This window comes from Alexandromys fortis, unplaced genomic scaffold (assembly GCF_014885135.2).
Source record: "Alexandromys fortis isolate MF-2015 unplaced genomic scaffold, M_Fortis_MF-2015_v1.1 scaffold_22, whole genome shotgun sequence".
NCBI lineage: Eukaryota > Metazoa > Chordata > Mammalia > Rodentia > Cricetidae > Alexandromys > Alexandromys fortis.
This window is the reverse complement of record NW_026067900.1, coordinates 219,920-234,418: the sequence shown is the minus strand read 5'-3', so window position 1 is coordinate 234,418 and position 14,499 is coordinate 219,920. Positions and strand designations below refer to the sequence as shown.

The window sequence follows — 14,499 nt, the reverse complement described above, 5'->3', positions numbered from 1 at the left end:
CACCTGGTTCTGCTGGGCTTGTCCCGTTCATGCTGCCATCTGCTCGCAGGGAGAGGCCACAGGGACTCGGCAGTGTGTGGCTTCCATTTGCTGCGAGCTTCTCTGGAACTAGAGTCTTTCTGTTCTTGGTGCGGGGGTGGGGGAGGGGCATTTTGCTCTGGGTTCATCTGTAGCATGAAGGAAGCTTGGGTGATTCTCACACAGTGTGACTGAAATACTCACATATTCACTGCTGCCCTCGAGTATATTACTGGTGCACGCCTGGAAGGCCCTTCAGGAGACAGAGGTAGGAGGATCAAGAGTTCAAGGGCAGCCTGGGCCATGGCTGGTTGGAGCGCTTGAGCGGATAAGGGCGCTTGCTGACAAAGCCCCACAGGTTGAGATCACCTGAAACCAAACCCAAGACTCACGGGACGGAAGAGAACTGATTCTTCCAAGTTGTCCTCTGAGCTCCACATGTGTTCTGTGGCATGTACACACCTCCAGACACATGATCATCAGTCAATCAGTGAATAAATGTAAAAAATTATACAAACAACAACAAAACCCCTCACTGCTAACAAAAGGAATTAATGATACATCCTGGGCTCTTTCTAATCTACACACACACACACACACACACACTTCCTGACTCATTTCCTGATCTCCACTCTGTCACTCACTTCCTTCCAGACTTCCTTCTTTTCTCCCCAGCACACGTCCCCTTGGGCTTCCACGAGTCTTCCTAGACTCTGGTAAACAAAGCCGTTCTTATGTCCAGGAAAGCATGGCCTGGGTTAGGATGCAGCAGAAATCTCCTTGCCATAACCACTCCACTTTTTTTTTCCCATCTTTTCTCCTTTTTCCCTGGGGGTCCTTCTCTGCCCTTCTCCGTCTAGACTGTTAACATCCCCCGTCTTTCCTGCCTGTGACTGACAGGTATGTAGTTTGCTAGCACCGTCATAACACAGTACCAGACTAGATAACTTAAACAACAGAAATTCATTTTCTCACCAGAGAAGCCAGATATCTGAGATTCAGGATAAGGTTGTTTTCAGTCCCCTCTCCCCTCAAGCCTCTGACTTCTTGAGAACAGAGTCTTGCTATGTCACCCTGCTGTCCTGGAACTCAATGTATAGGCCAGGGTGGATTCAAATCTGTAGCATGATCCGCCTGTGTTGGGATTACAGGCATACAGCACCACATCTACCAGCTAGCTTCTTTTGAGGCCCCTTTCCTTGGCTTGGAGATGCCATTTTCCCTGTGTTCTTTGAGTCTTAATCACCTCCTCTTTCTCCTGTTCTTCCTTGTTACCCAGACTGTCTCTAACTCTTGGGCTCAAGTTATCCTGCCTCAATGTCCCAAGTAGTTAGGACTTAAAGGTATACAGCGCCACATATGGTAAATTGCTACCAATTTGGTACCAGTCTGGACTTGAACTCATGGCAATCCTCCTGCCTTAGCCTTCTGAGCACTAGGATTAGAGACCTGAGCTACCATGCCCAAAGGAAATTTCTTCTTATTTTTTATGTGCATGTATGAGTGCCTGCGTCTACGTACAAGTACCATGTCCCTTGTGCCTGTGGAGAGCAGAACGCATCAGATGCCCTGGAATTGGAGTCACCGGTGCGCTGCCTCTTGTGGGTGCTGGGACCGGAACCTGGGTCCTCTGCAGAAGCAGAAATTGCTCTTAATCAGTGAGCCTTCTCTCCAGCCCCAATCCTCCCCTTCGTATAAGGTTTTAGTCATATCATATCAGGGTTTACTTTGATGACCTCATTTTATTTTCAAGAGCTGTGTTATCACTCTATCTCCAGTGACAGCGACAGCCTGTGACACTGAGGGCCAGGACTTCAACTTAGGAACTCAGAAGAGCTGCAAGTCATCCCCTAAGAGGAGGACCTGCCAGCAGCGGCGGTGGATGAGGCGTGGCCTTCTGTGAGGAGAAGAGGGCTGGACACTTTCAAGAGAGGATGCAAGGGCCCCGGAATCTTGTTGGCAAAAGATTGCTCAGAAGCTCCTGAGCTGCAGTCAACCCTAGTGTTCCCTAAGCACAGGGTTTTGGGCTAAAGGGAACCAGATCAAGATAGCTCCTCAAACAGCCAAACATTAGATAAACAAGAAGTTTAATAATAAAAATGAGGAAAAAATCACAACACAGTAGGCTGACAAGAGGCTGCTGTACAGTCTGACGTTGGACATCCTGACTCCTGTGAATTCTGGGAGGTCACAAGATTGGTCCCTCACTCTAGAAATTCTCTTCACGCATGTGTCCTGATAGGGTCGGCTTCTGTCTTCCCGCGATGATGGCTGCCGAGGCTGGTTCTGAACCATGTCCCCGAGTAAGGAAAGCTGCCTAAACCCGACTTTAACCTGTGGTGAAGATGACACTCCTTTATAGCCATTTCCTCAGTCCACACCCCATCCCAGCTTTCGAAGCTAGCAGACAGATGACTGCCAGTTTTCTGGAGATCTAAGAGCTTGGAGAATGCCAGAGACTCCTTAGCAGGAGACAGCCACGGCTCCCAGGGCCTCCTGAAAGTTCGGAGTCCTGCAGTCTACTCTCTCTTGTGCTCAGGAACACAGAAGGTCTGGGTACCCGTGACAAGCAGGGTCCAAGAGCTTGCATAGAAGGAACACAAGGAACGTGGACTTCCCTGGCAGCCACTGAAAACCAGGCAAGTTAGGAGGTACTGCTCCTCCTCCGGGGGTGAAGGGCTTTCCTCCTGGCGATGTCCTCCTCTGTGTCACTCTCGCAGTTCCTCTGGGGAGGAGAAGAAGAGACCCAGGGTGGGCGTCACAGGATGCTGCGAACAGAGCAGCCCAAGTCCATATACTCTGTAAGCTGGGGGAAGTGGAGGCCATGTCAAAGGGAAGCCCTTAGCGCCACCCAGAGACCTCTGGCAGACAGCAATAGGAGGGGGATTTGGAATAAGGACAAACTAATTGTATTGAGGCCTCCTTCTCAGGGGGCAGGGAAGCAGGTAGGGCATCCATGGGAAAACAGGTGCCAGGAGGAGCCCAATTACAGCAGTGAAGATGTCATTTAACGCCCTTTGTGCCTGCAACTAATCAAGACCACTTGGAAAGGTGGGTTGCGGGGCACTGGGTCTCCTGAGCTCAGTCTGCGGGGAAGAAGTTGATTTTTCTGTAAGATCTTCTGGCCATCGCTCCAGACCCTCGGCCTCACCTGGCTTCCACCATGCCTTCGGCAAGCTTTACTGCAAAGCCTTTCAAAGGGAATGACTCCTGAGTTCCACTTTCACAAAAGTACATCCTGGCAGTTGAAACAGAGCTAGAACAACCACCTGGAGGTTATAATGTCTTTCCTGTCGGGTCCCACCAATCTAAGTGTTAAAATCGTGATTATTATTGTAAGGGGTTTTGTTTGCTCAGACTATAAGGTTTTATTTTGTCTGTGTGCTTGAATATGTGAACCATATTCATGCAGATGCCCATGGAGGCCAGAAGAGGGAGTTAGAGCCCTTGGAATTGGAGCTAGGGGTGGCACTAGGAACCAGACCTGGGTTTCTGGAAGAGGAAAAAGTATTCATAATAGCTGAGTCATCTCTCCAGCTCCAGTTAGTTCCAATTATTAAAAGAATAATTCAGATTTAAATGAGGCCCCAAAGTGTTTAATTTCTATGCTTCCTAAACAAAAGTCCCCGCCATTATCTTTCTAAAGAAATGTTTAAGGAAAGTCCAATAGGAAAAACCATACAACATGTATATGGGACCCAGCCTTTTCTTCCAGTAGAAAAGTCATTAAGCAAGTGACCCAAATATCTGAGTTAAAAAAAAATAGACTACGTTTTGCACTTGGAAGAAGAAAGAAATTTAAATTCTTTACAGCCCACCCTGCAGCTATATCATGACAAGAAGTCCAGGGCTTAGTGGGAAAGGCATGAATGATGTTCCGTCATACACCCCTCCAGGCAAGCTCAGCCAGCTGGAAAGCTGAAGTCAAGAAAGCTGAGGCTAAACACCTCCTGGACCACGTCTGAGTACAACAACAAAAAGAACCAAGCTTTGCTGAATGACAACTTTTTTTTTTTTTTTTTTTTTTTTTTTTTTTTTTTTTTTTTTTTTTTTTTTTTTTTTTGAGACAGGGTTTCTCTGTGGTTTTGGAGCCTGTCCTGGAACTAGCTCTTGTAGACCAGGCTGGTCTCGAACTCACAGAGATCCGCCTGCCTCTGCCTCCCGAGTGCTGGGATTAAAGGCGTGTGCCACCACCGCCCGGCTGAATGACAACTTTTTAGTATGAGCCAGAGTCAAACAATACAAAAGTAAGCTGGGTAAAATCGCCTGTGACGAGCAGGGATTCTCAGAGAGAGCAAAGTTGGCTCCTCCACTGTCAATGAGGCTGGTGACCAGAAGAGGGGCTCAGTATCGGAAAGCCACACAGGCCCCTGGAGCTACCAATTCTCAAATCCTGGCAAGAGTAGGAACAAACAGGAGCTCAGCCTAAAGAAAGAGGACCCCTCATGGCATGTTGGGGTCACGGGAAGTCCAGGAATGAGCTAGCAGCTGGGGTGCAGGCCTCATGCTAAGTGTCTTCAGTTTACACAAGAAGACTGCCAGGCAGTCCCTTGCTAAGAGTCACCTTTTATCATAATGTCTACCTTCCAGACAATCCTGGCTCTCTCTACTCGAGGAGGAGGGAGGGGCGATCCCAGGGAGCCCCTCCCAACTGAAACACGAACACTGAGGCCCTTTTCAAGATCTAGAGAAGGCTTGAAGCAGCGCTAATAATTGCTAACACAGGCTAAGCACTTACCCACCGGCCTTAAGGAAAGGGCATCAAGTGAGCCCACTCACTGTCCAACAATGTAGCAACTGTCATTATCCCCATTTTTACAAATGATGACATTTTGGAACTGAGAAATGAAGTAACCTCTTGGAGGCTACACAGCAGGTAAGTGTCAGATCTGAATTCTGGAAGACTAGCTCTAGAAATCACCCCCCTGCCCCATGAGTATATTCCATTATAAGCCTCTTGTTTAAACATACACTAAAGGGCCGAAGATGTAGCTCAATGGTATAGCTTTTACCTAGCATATTAAAAGGCCTGGTATTCAAGCCTTAGTACTACAAAAAAGGAAATAAATAAACAAAAATATATAACAAGAAAACATATTATCAAATGCTATTGATACAGGCAGTCTGAAAAGCAAGTGTAGAAGGCATCTGGCACCCATTCTAAAGAAGAACTGGGGTTGTCAGAAATGAATTTCTTAAGGTGGGGTGGTTTGAAATAGAGTCTCGTGTCACCTAGGCTGGCCTGGACCCTCTTGCCTCCACCTCTCAAGGGCCTGGATTATAGATGTGCACCATCATACTTGGCCAGAATAAATTCCGGATGGTCAATGGGACTCACTTCCACAGTTCCCAGAGGGCCGGAGGGTGGGGTGGAACGACAGCAGCCGTCCCTTAGACAGCCCCTAGAAAGGATGCCTGGCATCCCTCTGCTGGTCACACTGCAACCTCCAGGGCAGAAGCGGCTGAAAATAGTTAGTACCCTCCTCCATCCACTCCCAGAGTCTAGGAGCTGTGCCCAGCAAAGGGCTCTGCACGGACTCACCAGGTCCTCGCTTGTCCTCAAGTGTACCTTCTTCATCAGGGAGCGGGTGAGGTGGTTACACAAGGAGACGATGCTGAAGGAGAGCTGAGGGAAGGGGGAAGAGAGGCGCCAGGTAAAAAGGGCACAGAGATCCGGAGAGAAGCAGAGAGCCCCACTAGGCTCCTGCCCTTCACCCCAAGCCCTGACGTACCTTCCACCGCCTGCGGACATACTGCTTCTTAAAGTTCTCCAGGTTGACCACGGACTCCCTGCGCACCATGGCTTGCTGGTTGTCCACCGGCTGAGAGATAAAACAGCGTGAAGGTGTCAGCTGAGTTTCAGATGGCAGCTACACACATCCCCAAAGATCCTGGACTCCACACTGCCCTCAGCCTGCCTCTGGAACCTCCTTCCCCAGCAAGGTATGCAGGGGGAATGTCAAATGTCACAGGAAGGGTGATGTTACAAATGTCTCACTGCCCAGAAGATCTCCTGGGTGCCGCTGAGCTATTATTAACACAGTGTAGTGCATGCATCTATGGGAGGAGGGGGGAGAAACTGAGACAGAGACATAGAGACAGATACACAGAGAGAAACAGACACGGATACACACACACACACACACACACGCACACAGACCGACAGAGACATGATTGCCATCTCTAAGTGAGAAAAGCTGGAAGCAGGAGCCATCAATATCACTTCGAGAGAGGATCATTCTATGGCAAGGAGCACTGGACTGACTGGTTTTGGCGAAATGCGTGCCTATTGGTAAGTATGGCACTCCTCTAGTACTAAGAAATGGAAGGAAATAGGGGCTTTTGTGGGGTGCGGTGCGGGGTGGGGGTCAAATGAGGACAGATGCACAGTTGTCATTCACCAGCTGACAGTTACAACACGGATTAAGTCCTTCACTGCAAAGCATCCCCCACGACTTCTCTGGGCCTCAGTCACCTCACCTGTAATACCGAGATCCAGTTGCCAGGACTAGTGAGACTGAATGCGCCCATGGATCTGACGCTCTTAATCCAGGAGCACCCAGCAAGCAGCAATAAACTGACTGCTGTTATTCTCCATTTCCTTTTAAATGCCCCCCCCCTGTAAAATAGTAAAATAAGGTTTTCCTAGCCTTAGAGATAGGTTTTGGGGAGTCTGTGGATATCCTAAAATGGTCTGTCGATTTTAAGAGTGTAATTTGTGTATGACTGGTCAGAGTAGCCCCAGTCTTTTGTTTAAAGACATTTACTTATTTACCAGCTGGGGGCAGGGCAGGTGTGTATGGAAGTCAGAGGGCAACTTGCAGGAGCCCGTCCCCTCCTTCTACCACGTGGGTCTCAGGAAGTGAACTCAGGTCGCCAGGCTTGGCATTGAGGGCCTTTGACCTGCTGAGCCGTCTCTCTGGCTCCTGCGCCATTCTTGAGAGTTTGTTTGGAGGTTCTAGCAGTAGAGCAGAGATATCATATACGCTTGGCAGGAGAACAGTCCTCTCTACAGGGAGAGCCATCTTTGGCCAAGTACCAAGCTTTGGCAGACATGCACATGAAATGCCGAGGGAGGAAAGAGACAGCCACCCAGTCAGCCAGATCAACTACAATGGAGCGGCAGACGCTGCAGCCAGATCACCCTTATGTAGTATTCTTAAGATCCAAGGAAGTAGAAACAACCTAAAGCATATCAGCCGACGTATGGATAAACAAAACGTGGCCAAGCCATACAATGGGATACTAATTATGAGTGTTAATTATGAAAACAGGTGAACTTCTGAGACACGATAACCATGAATGAACTTGAAAAGAGGAAAAAGCCAGGCACAGAAGACCAACTATGTGTGATTGCATTTTATGAAATGGCCAGAAGAGGTAAATAATGAGATTACTAGCTGGGGCCAGGAGAGATTGTGGAATGGCTATGAAAGAATGATCCTGGGCCTGGAGAGAAGGCTTAGCGGGTAAGAGTGCATTCTGTTCTTGCAAAGGACCTGACTTTGGTTTTCAGCACCCATGTCCAGCAGCACACAGCCACCAGGGATCCAATGCCTCAGGTCACCTCAGGCACCTGACTCACATGTACCTCCCCCATACACACAATTAAAACAAAACGAAGGGGTGAAGGAATGGCTCAGTGGTTAAGAGCACACGCTGCTCTTCCAGAGGCCCTGAGTTTGGTTCCCAGCACCCATGTTGAGCAGCTCACAACTGCCTGCAACTCCAGCTTCATGGGGAGCCAATTCCCTCTGTGGGTTCTGGGAATACAACGCAGGTCCTCAGGAAAAGTAGAAAGTACCCTCACCTCCTGAGTCATCTCTCCAGCCCTAAGAGCATGTTTGCCTTCTGGGTTAATAAAAATGTTCTGGGACTAGGAAGTGGCAGTGGCTGTACAAGCTTGTAAAAATATTAAGAACCACTGAATCACACTGAATAAATGATATATTATTTGTGGGAGTAAAGGTGTGTGTGTGTCTGTGTGTGTGTGTGTGCGCGCCTGTGTGTGTGTCCAGGCAAGCAATGGTTCCAGGGACAGTTGATAGCTTCTGTGGATTCTCAGAGGACCCTGAGGCCCCAGGAGGACTGCCCAGGATGATCACCGAGGCCCACGCAGCTGTTTCTGTTCTGACAGCCTGTGATGCTGTCATACTGAGAGCTGCCAAAGGCAACCCGTAGGCTCTTCAGAGCTGGTCCTACCTAACCACATTCAGAGCCCAGCTCCACCTTCATCTACCCTCATGGCACCAGACACCATCCACACAGCTTTGGGCTGGCATCTGGCATGAGGTCCATACCAAGACTACCTCACCCCATGCTCCCAAATATGTCACCATGTAACTCAAACGTCCTCCGAGAGATACTGTCGACTCTGACATCACTAGAGCCTTGTGTGATCTTATGTGTGGAGCTCAATGATGCCAGCTTGGCAGTGGGGGAAGCAACCTGAGGACACTGGGATTTGCTAGTGTCCTTGTCTATTCCTCCAGGCCGTTCCTCCTTCCTCCCCAAGTCAATAATGCTCCCTCTTACTAGCTGTGCCATTGCACTGATTCCCTGAGCTCCTGACAGACTGGAATGAAACCCCAGATCCAGGCCAACAAGATGACTCAGTGGGTAAGGGTGCTTGCTGCCAAGCCTGATGACCTGAGTTCAATCCCAGATTTCATGTGACAAAAACACTGTCCTCTGATCTCCACACATGGTCCATGGGGCACTTGTATGCACACATACATCACACACACGCACACAAAAATCACACACACACACACACACACCCCAAATAAATATAATAAAGAAATCCTAAATCTGAACCTGCTCACACCACCAATAAAGCACCCAAGGCACTTTAATCAGCATCATAATACCATTGAGAGGTGCAATTCACTCAGCCATGAATGACCTTTGAGCCTAATCCTGGTAGGGTGTATTTGTTTTTCATAAGGAAATTTGACCCCGTAGATCAGTAGACTCAGGAAAAGAAAAGAGTTCTTATGCACTTACTGATGGGTTTCTTCACCTAGAAGAGAAATGTCTCATTGCCACCCCCTACTCCATCCCATAGCTAGAGAGACAACATGCAGGCCAGGGAAATTATACTAAGGACAACTCCACTTCCTACTAGCTCAACAGTGTCACTCACTGAACAGATGAAATGTCATAGGGACCTACTCCCAGGTTATTAACAGGAGGTGACAATTCCTCCTAGGTCCACTCTATATGCTACACACAACCACATGAGTTCCAAGGAAGAGGCCATCTAAGCTATAAATCTGTCAGGCTGGCCTTTCCTCGTTAATGGCTCCTTGGTTGCTAAGGGTCTCTCAAAAGGCTCATGCTGTCATCTCTGCCTGGAAAGTCAGAGACATAAATTCTGCAGTGAGACCTGTCCCCAGAAATAATGTGGCATTATTCCTCTTGAACAGAGGCTGTGTCTGCCTCCTCCTTCCCCTTCAAACAGACAGTGAGTGCCCATCTTCCAATTATGGCCTATCACTGATACCAGGGAGCCTGGGCATTTCTGACCAACCTCCCAGGAACGTTCAGTGTCCGAGGAAAAAAGGTAAAAAAACAGAAGCTGTGGCTGGAGTCAGATTTTGTTGACACAGATGCAAATGTCTTTGAAAGACCCCAGGGGTGTGTCCTAGGGTCTAAAACTACAGCCACAGAGCAGGGAGAGGAAGCAGCAGCAGGGGCCGCCCTCAAGAATGTGAGAAAGGAACTGTGGCGTCCCCTCCAGTGATTTTTCTCTAAATACCAGGCTTTCCACAGGGGCTGCAAATAGCTACAGCTCTTCAAGTCTCCATCTGTGCCATCCTGGCGGTCCCACACGCCGCCACAGAAAGGCAGGGACAGCCACTTCTCTCTCCTGCCGTGGACTGCCACTTTGGGTCTGGTAGACCTCCCTTCTCTCCATTAAGTCTCCCTTCTGGAGACACCTCTTCCCCTCCCTCTGTTTGCTGGCTGGGGCTCAGGCCCTGCTGGCAAATACTTGTTTCCCCAGGAAGATGTAAATGAAAAATTTGGGGGTGTCTCTGCCTCTTCCTGCCTGGGCAGGGTGAGCAGAAAGGCTAGGTACCCCAGAGCTGGCCCTGCAGTGGTCAACCAATGGGAGGAGGTGAAAACGTTCCTTTCCGTTCTTGGTCTAGCCTCATTTTCCTGTGAGGTTTTAGAACAGCTACACGGACATCTTTTTAATCCTCTTTACCAGACTTTCTGTTTGTTGAGCAACTTCTGTCTCTAAGAAAAAAACTTTTCAAAACTTTCCCTCCTGTGCCCACAAGAGAATTTAAAGGTATCACCTAAATGCCATGTGTGAGCTCTGCTTGCATCCTGATGCGAACAAACCAACTGAATGCAGCAGATACCCTGGTCATGTGAGGATGGTTTAAGTTTATGGAGAGATAGAGCCATGATGAAAACACGAGAATTATACAAAAAAGACAACTCAGTCAGTAAAGACTTGCCTTGCAAGCATGAGGATTTGAGTTCACCCCCACCCCCGCCAGAACCCACATAATTCTGGGCACAGTGGCATGTGTTTAACTCTAGTAACAGAGAGACAGGAGGAGGACTCAGGTGGATTCCCGGAAGCCCAGAGGCCAGTTTAGCCCGGTCTTCTTGGTGAGGTTCCAGGAGAATGAGAGACTTTGTCTCAAACAAAAATTGGAAGGCACCTGAGGAAGGTCCTGCCAGGCCTGGTGGCACACACCCATAACCACAGTGCTTGGTAGGCTGAGGCAGGAGGATTGTGAATTTGAGACCAGACTGGATTATACAGCAAGGTGTCTCAAAAGGGGGAAGAAGGGCTTATGAGTTGAATACATTTAAAGTTTGCTTTAAAGTACTTGAAATACTTCAAAAGAAGCTAGAAAAGGAGAATTAAAGAAGTTAGAGCAGGGAATTAAAATGAAGCGGCTGCCCTCGGCTTGATCCCTGCTGAAGCAGGGTGTGACATACAGAGGTCCTCATTCTGTTCCTCCAGACTTCTGTGTCAGTTTTGAGAATGTTCCCTTCATAAAGTTACAGACAAAAACCCCTGAAACCTCCCCTTTCCAACTTTGACTCAACAATTCCAAGCTCCTGATCCAGTCTGCACTCAGCCCTCCAGATTCTGCCCAGAACCTTCTTCCTACCGACACGGGAGGAGGCAGGTATCTCCGTGATGGGGCAGCTGCTCAAGACCTCCGCAGCCTTCTGCTGTCCTTCCTGCCCTGCCTGAGCCAGAACTCATCTCTGCTGTGTCTGATACCTCTACCTCAGCGGTTCTCATCCTGTGAATCGTGACCTCTTTGGGGGTCAAACAAACCCTTCATAGGGGTTGCCTAAGACCATCAGAAAACACAAATATTTACATTATGATTGATAACAGTAGCAAAATTACAGTTATGAAGTAGCAATGAAAATAATTTTATGGTTGGAGATCACCCCAGCATGAGGAACTGTATGAAAGGGTCACAGTGTTAGGAAGGTTGCCAGCCTCTGCTCTAAAGGATTGCTTACCAAGTCTTTTCCACCTCCCAGTTGACTGGGCCCCATTGGCTTGATACTATATGTTTTTTCCACTTGGAGTAACTTCTTAATGTTTTTATTAGCATATATTAATTATATTTAATATATGGTTTCATTATGACATTTTCATACATGTACATAATGTATTTCAATCATATTCTCACACACATACACATACACACATGCATACCCCATTAATCCTTCCCATTTCTCCTCCACTCTTTTACTACTTCTCTTCCTAACTAGTGCCTCTTCTACTTTCAAGTCATGTGTGTGTGTGTGGGGGGGTGTCTGTGTGTTTCTCTGTGTGTCTATGTGTATCTATGTGTGTCTGTGTGTATCTGTGTGTGTCTGTGTATGTCTCTGTGTGTCTGTGTGTGTCTATGTGTGTCTGTGTGTTTCTGTGTGTGTCTATGTGTGTCTGTGTGTTTCTGTGTGTGTCTGTGTGTATCTGTATATGTCTGTGTGTATCTGTGTGTCTGTGTATGTCTCTGTGTGTCTGTGTGTTACTCTGTGTGTCTATGTGTATCTGTGTGTGTCTGTGTGTATCTGTATATGTCTGTGTGTATCTGTGTGTCTGCGTATGTCTCTGTGTGTCTCTGTGTGTCTGTGTGTTACTCTGTGTGTCTATGTGTATCTGTGTGTGTCTGTGTGTTTCTGTGTGTGTCTGTGTGTGTTTATGTGTGTCTGATGAGATACATGAGAGTTGTTTACAGGAGCCTGGGTGAGTTTACCAGTGACTACATCACTAAAGAACCTCTCCCTGCCAACCATGTCCTTATCTGTCACCTCCCCCTAGAAATAGAATACAATAAGCATTTGTTCAACTGAACTGGCCCCTCTGCAACTCCAATACGCCCCCTGCCATGCTCTCGGCCACCATGCTCCCCATGATGATAAGGAACTAAACCTGTGAAACTATAAGCTGCCACCTCAATTAAAAGTCTTTCTTTATAAGAGTTGCCTTGGTCATGGCATCTCTTCACAGCAACAGAAACCCTAAGACTAAAATCAAGGAAGATCTCTCCAGAGGAATAACAAGGTTGACCACTGGCTTCCATGTGCACACACATATGTATAAACTGTACTGTCCACATATGTGCCTCCCCATATATAAATATATCTTCCATAAATGCAAAAGCTTCCATGGTGGCAGTGGTTCATAGAGCAGTGTGCCGTTCCTGGGCCTCCTTCCTCTGGGACCCAATGAAACATTTCAACCCCCACATCCCTTTCTGCTGCGACCGTAAAGTAGAAAAAGACAAGATCTCCTGAGTAAATTGGGAGCTTGGGAGAGGATTGAAGGGGAAAGGAGAGGCAGGGAAGGGAGCAGAGAAACATGTAGAGCTCAATAAAAATCAATAAAATAAAATAAAAATCCCTCAAGTCTTCAAAAGAAAAAAAATACCAGCTGAGAGCCTGTAAGGGGCAAACAGGGCCACTGGCTGCATTTATTTCCTGGGCCTCCTCAGATACCCCTTTATCAGGTTCTGATACCTTAGGAGAAAGGAGTTTGTCTGGCAGGTGACATCAGAAGATCAGGTTGTGAAACATCTAGAGGAGACACTGTTACCAATGACTGGTCATGAACATAGAGGACAGTTTCACTGTGGCTTATGGCTTGTGGCTCTGAGCCAGCTCAGAGGCTGGCAGCTTGCGACCTTGGAGAAGTGCTGCCCCATAAGCTGCTATACGGAGAGAGTATTGGGTAATTTACCTCGGGGGACCTTCTCAGCATGAACAGAGTAGCTGATTCTGCAAACCCAAGAAAATCAGCTCTCCTCCTTTTCCCATCCTCCCTAAGCAAGTCAGCACCAACCCTCAAATCTTCTTGCATTTACTTCAGCCTTCAAAGAAAGTTCATGAGCATCTTCCCATCCATGGCTTTCTTCTTCTAGGCAAACCAGATCTAAAGGTCAAGGTCTGTTGATGCAACCAAAAGGACCTTTAACATTTGTAGCATCTTGTATCAAACAAGTATGCAACATGCTGTGACAGGGCATACAGGACTTTGGAGCAACTGTGGAGTCCTTTGTCTTTAGCATAAGGCACAGGTTCTCAGTCTTTCCTTGATTCCAGGATGTGTAATGTCAGACCTCAGACATCAGCAGCACCTCCCAAACAATGTGGCATCTTATACTGTAGGCCTGGACTGAAACAGGCCATCTGGAGAAAAGACTGCACAACTCTGGCGAGCCAGGTGGGGTCACCCTGCCTTTGACTCCGGGGCACAGCAGTCCCTGCTCGGGGTTCTTCTGACACACACTGACGTGGTCCAATCCCAGAGTAATGCTGCAAAGGTAGCCAGGCCTCCTGCTCTGAGGTTTTCATCTCTACCGAGGGTCCACGTTGAGCCAGGAGTGTTTCTTCTGCATGATGGCGCTGTCTCTCGGTCGCCCTCACATTGTATAGCATTTCCTAGAACACTGCCCATGATGGGATTTTTTTTTCTTTCTTGATTGTCTACAAAATAATCTTACATCTTAAAATTGTGGGGTTTTTATATTTGATTAAAATAGTTTCTGTTAGTGATACGTGATACTTTAAATGATCCAGCTTGCTAATTTTTTTTTTTTAAAAAAGATAGGATTCTAAAGAATTGCTTTATTAAATCAAAGTCTAGTCTACGCCGTCCACTGAGAAATCCTCCTTCAGCACTGGCCAGGACCAGTGACCCTGGTGACCCTGGGAACAAAGGCGGACCTCCTCAATACGCCAAAGCCCTGCTGGACCTGCTCTTCCTCAGCCACCTCTACACGATACACGCTCCCATCCTCTCTCCTTTAGCTTTCCTCCCATTCCTCTCTCGTCACAGAACACCGACATGATGACCTCATGGAGGACACCCCTCTCCTTGGCTTCCTTAGCAGACCACAGTCCCAGGGTCCTCAATACATGGTTGCCTCCCCTGAGCAGATCCGCCCATCTCTCTCTCTCTCTCTCTCTCTCTCTCTCTCTCTCTCTCTC

At 47.8% G+C, this 14,499-nt stretch overlaps 1 protein-coding gene across 5 annotated transcripts in view; it reads right to left on the bottom strand.

Moving 5' to 3' along the window:
* Window positions 1-2,084: 2,084 nt before the first annotated feature.
* The window catches only part of Dapk2 (death associated protein kinase 2), a 119,735-nt gene continuing 107,320 nt past the window's right edge, over window positions 2,085-14,499 (bottom strand). For 4 of the 5 annotated variants that reach the window (XM_050126258.1, XM_050126276.1, XM_050126286.1 and 1 more), the window contains 3 exons: window positions 5,751-5,840; window positions 5,561-5,644; window positions 2,085-2,743 (listed from right to left, as the gene is read on the bottom strand). In XM_050126258.1, the coding sequence (XP_049982215.1) occupies window positions 2,663-2,743; window positions 5,561-5,644; window positions 5,751-5,840 (255 nt within the window). In that variant the 3' untranslated portion in view covers window positions 2,085-2,662. The remainder of the gene's footprint in view (window positions 2,744-5,560; window positions 5,645-5,750; window positions 5,841-14,499) is intronic. The other variant, XM_050126267.1, reaches the window with a different exon arrangement.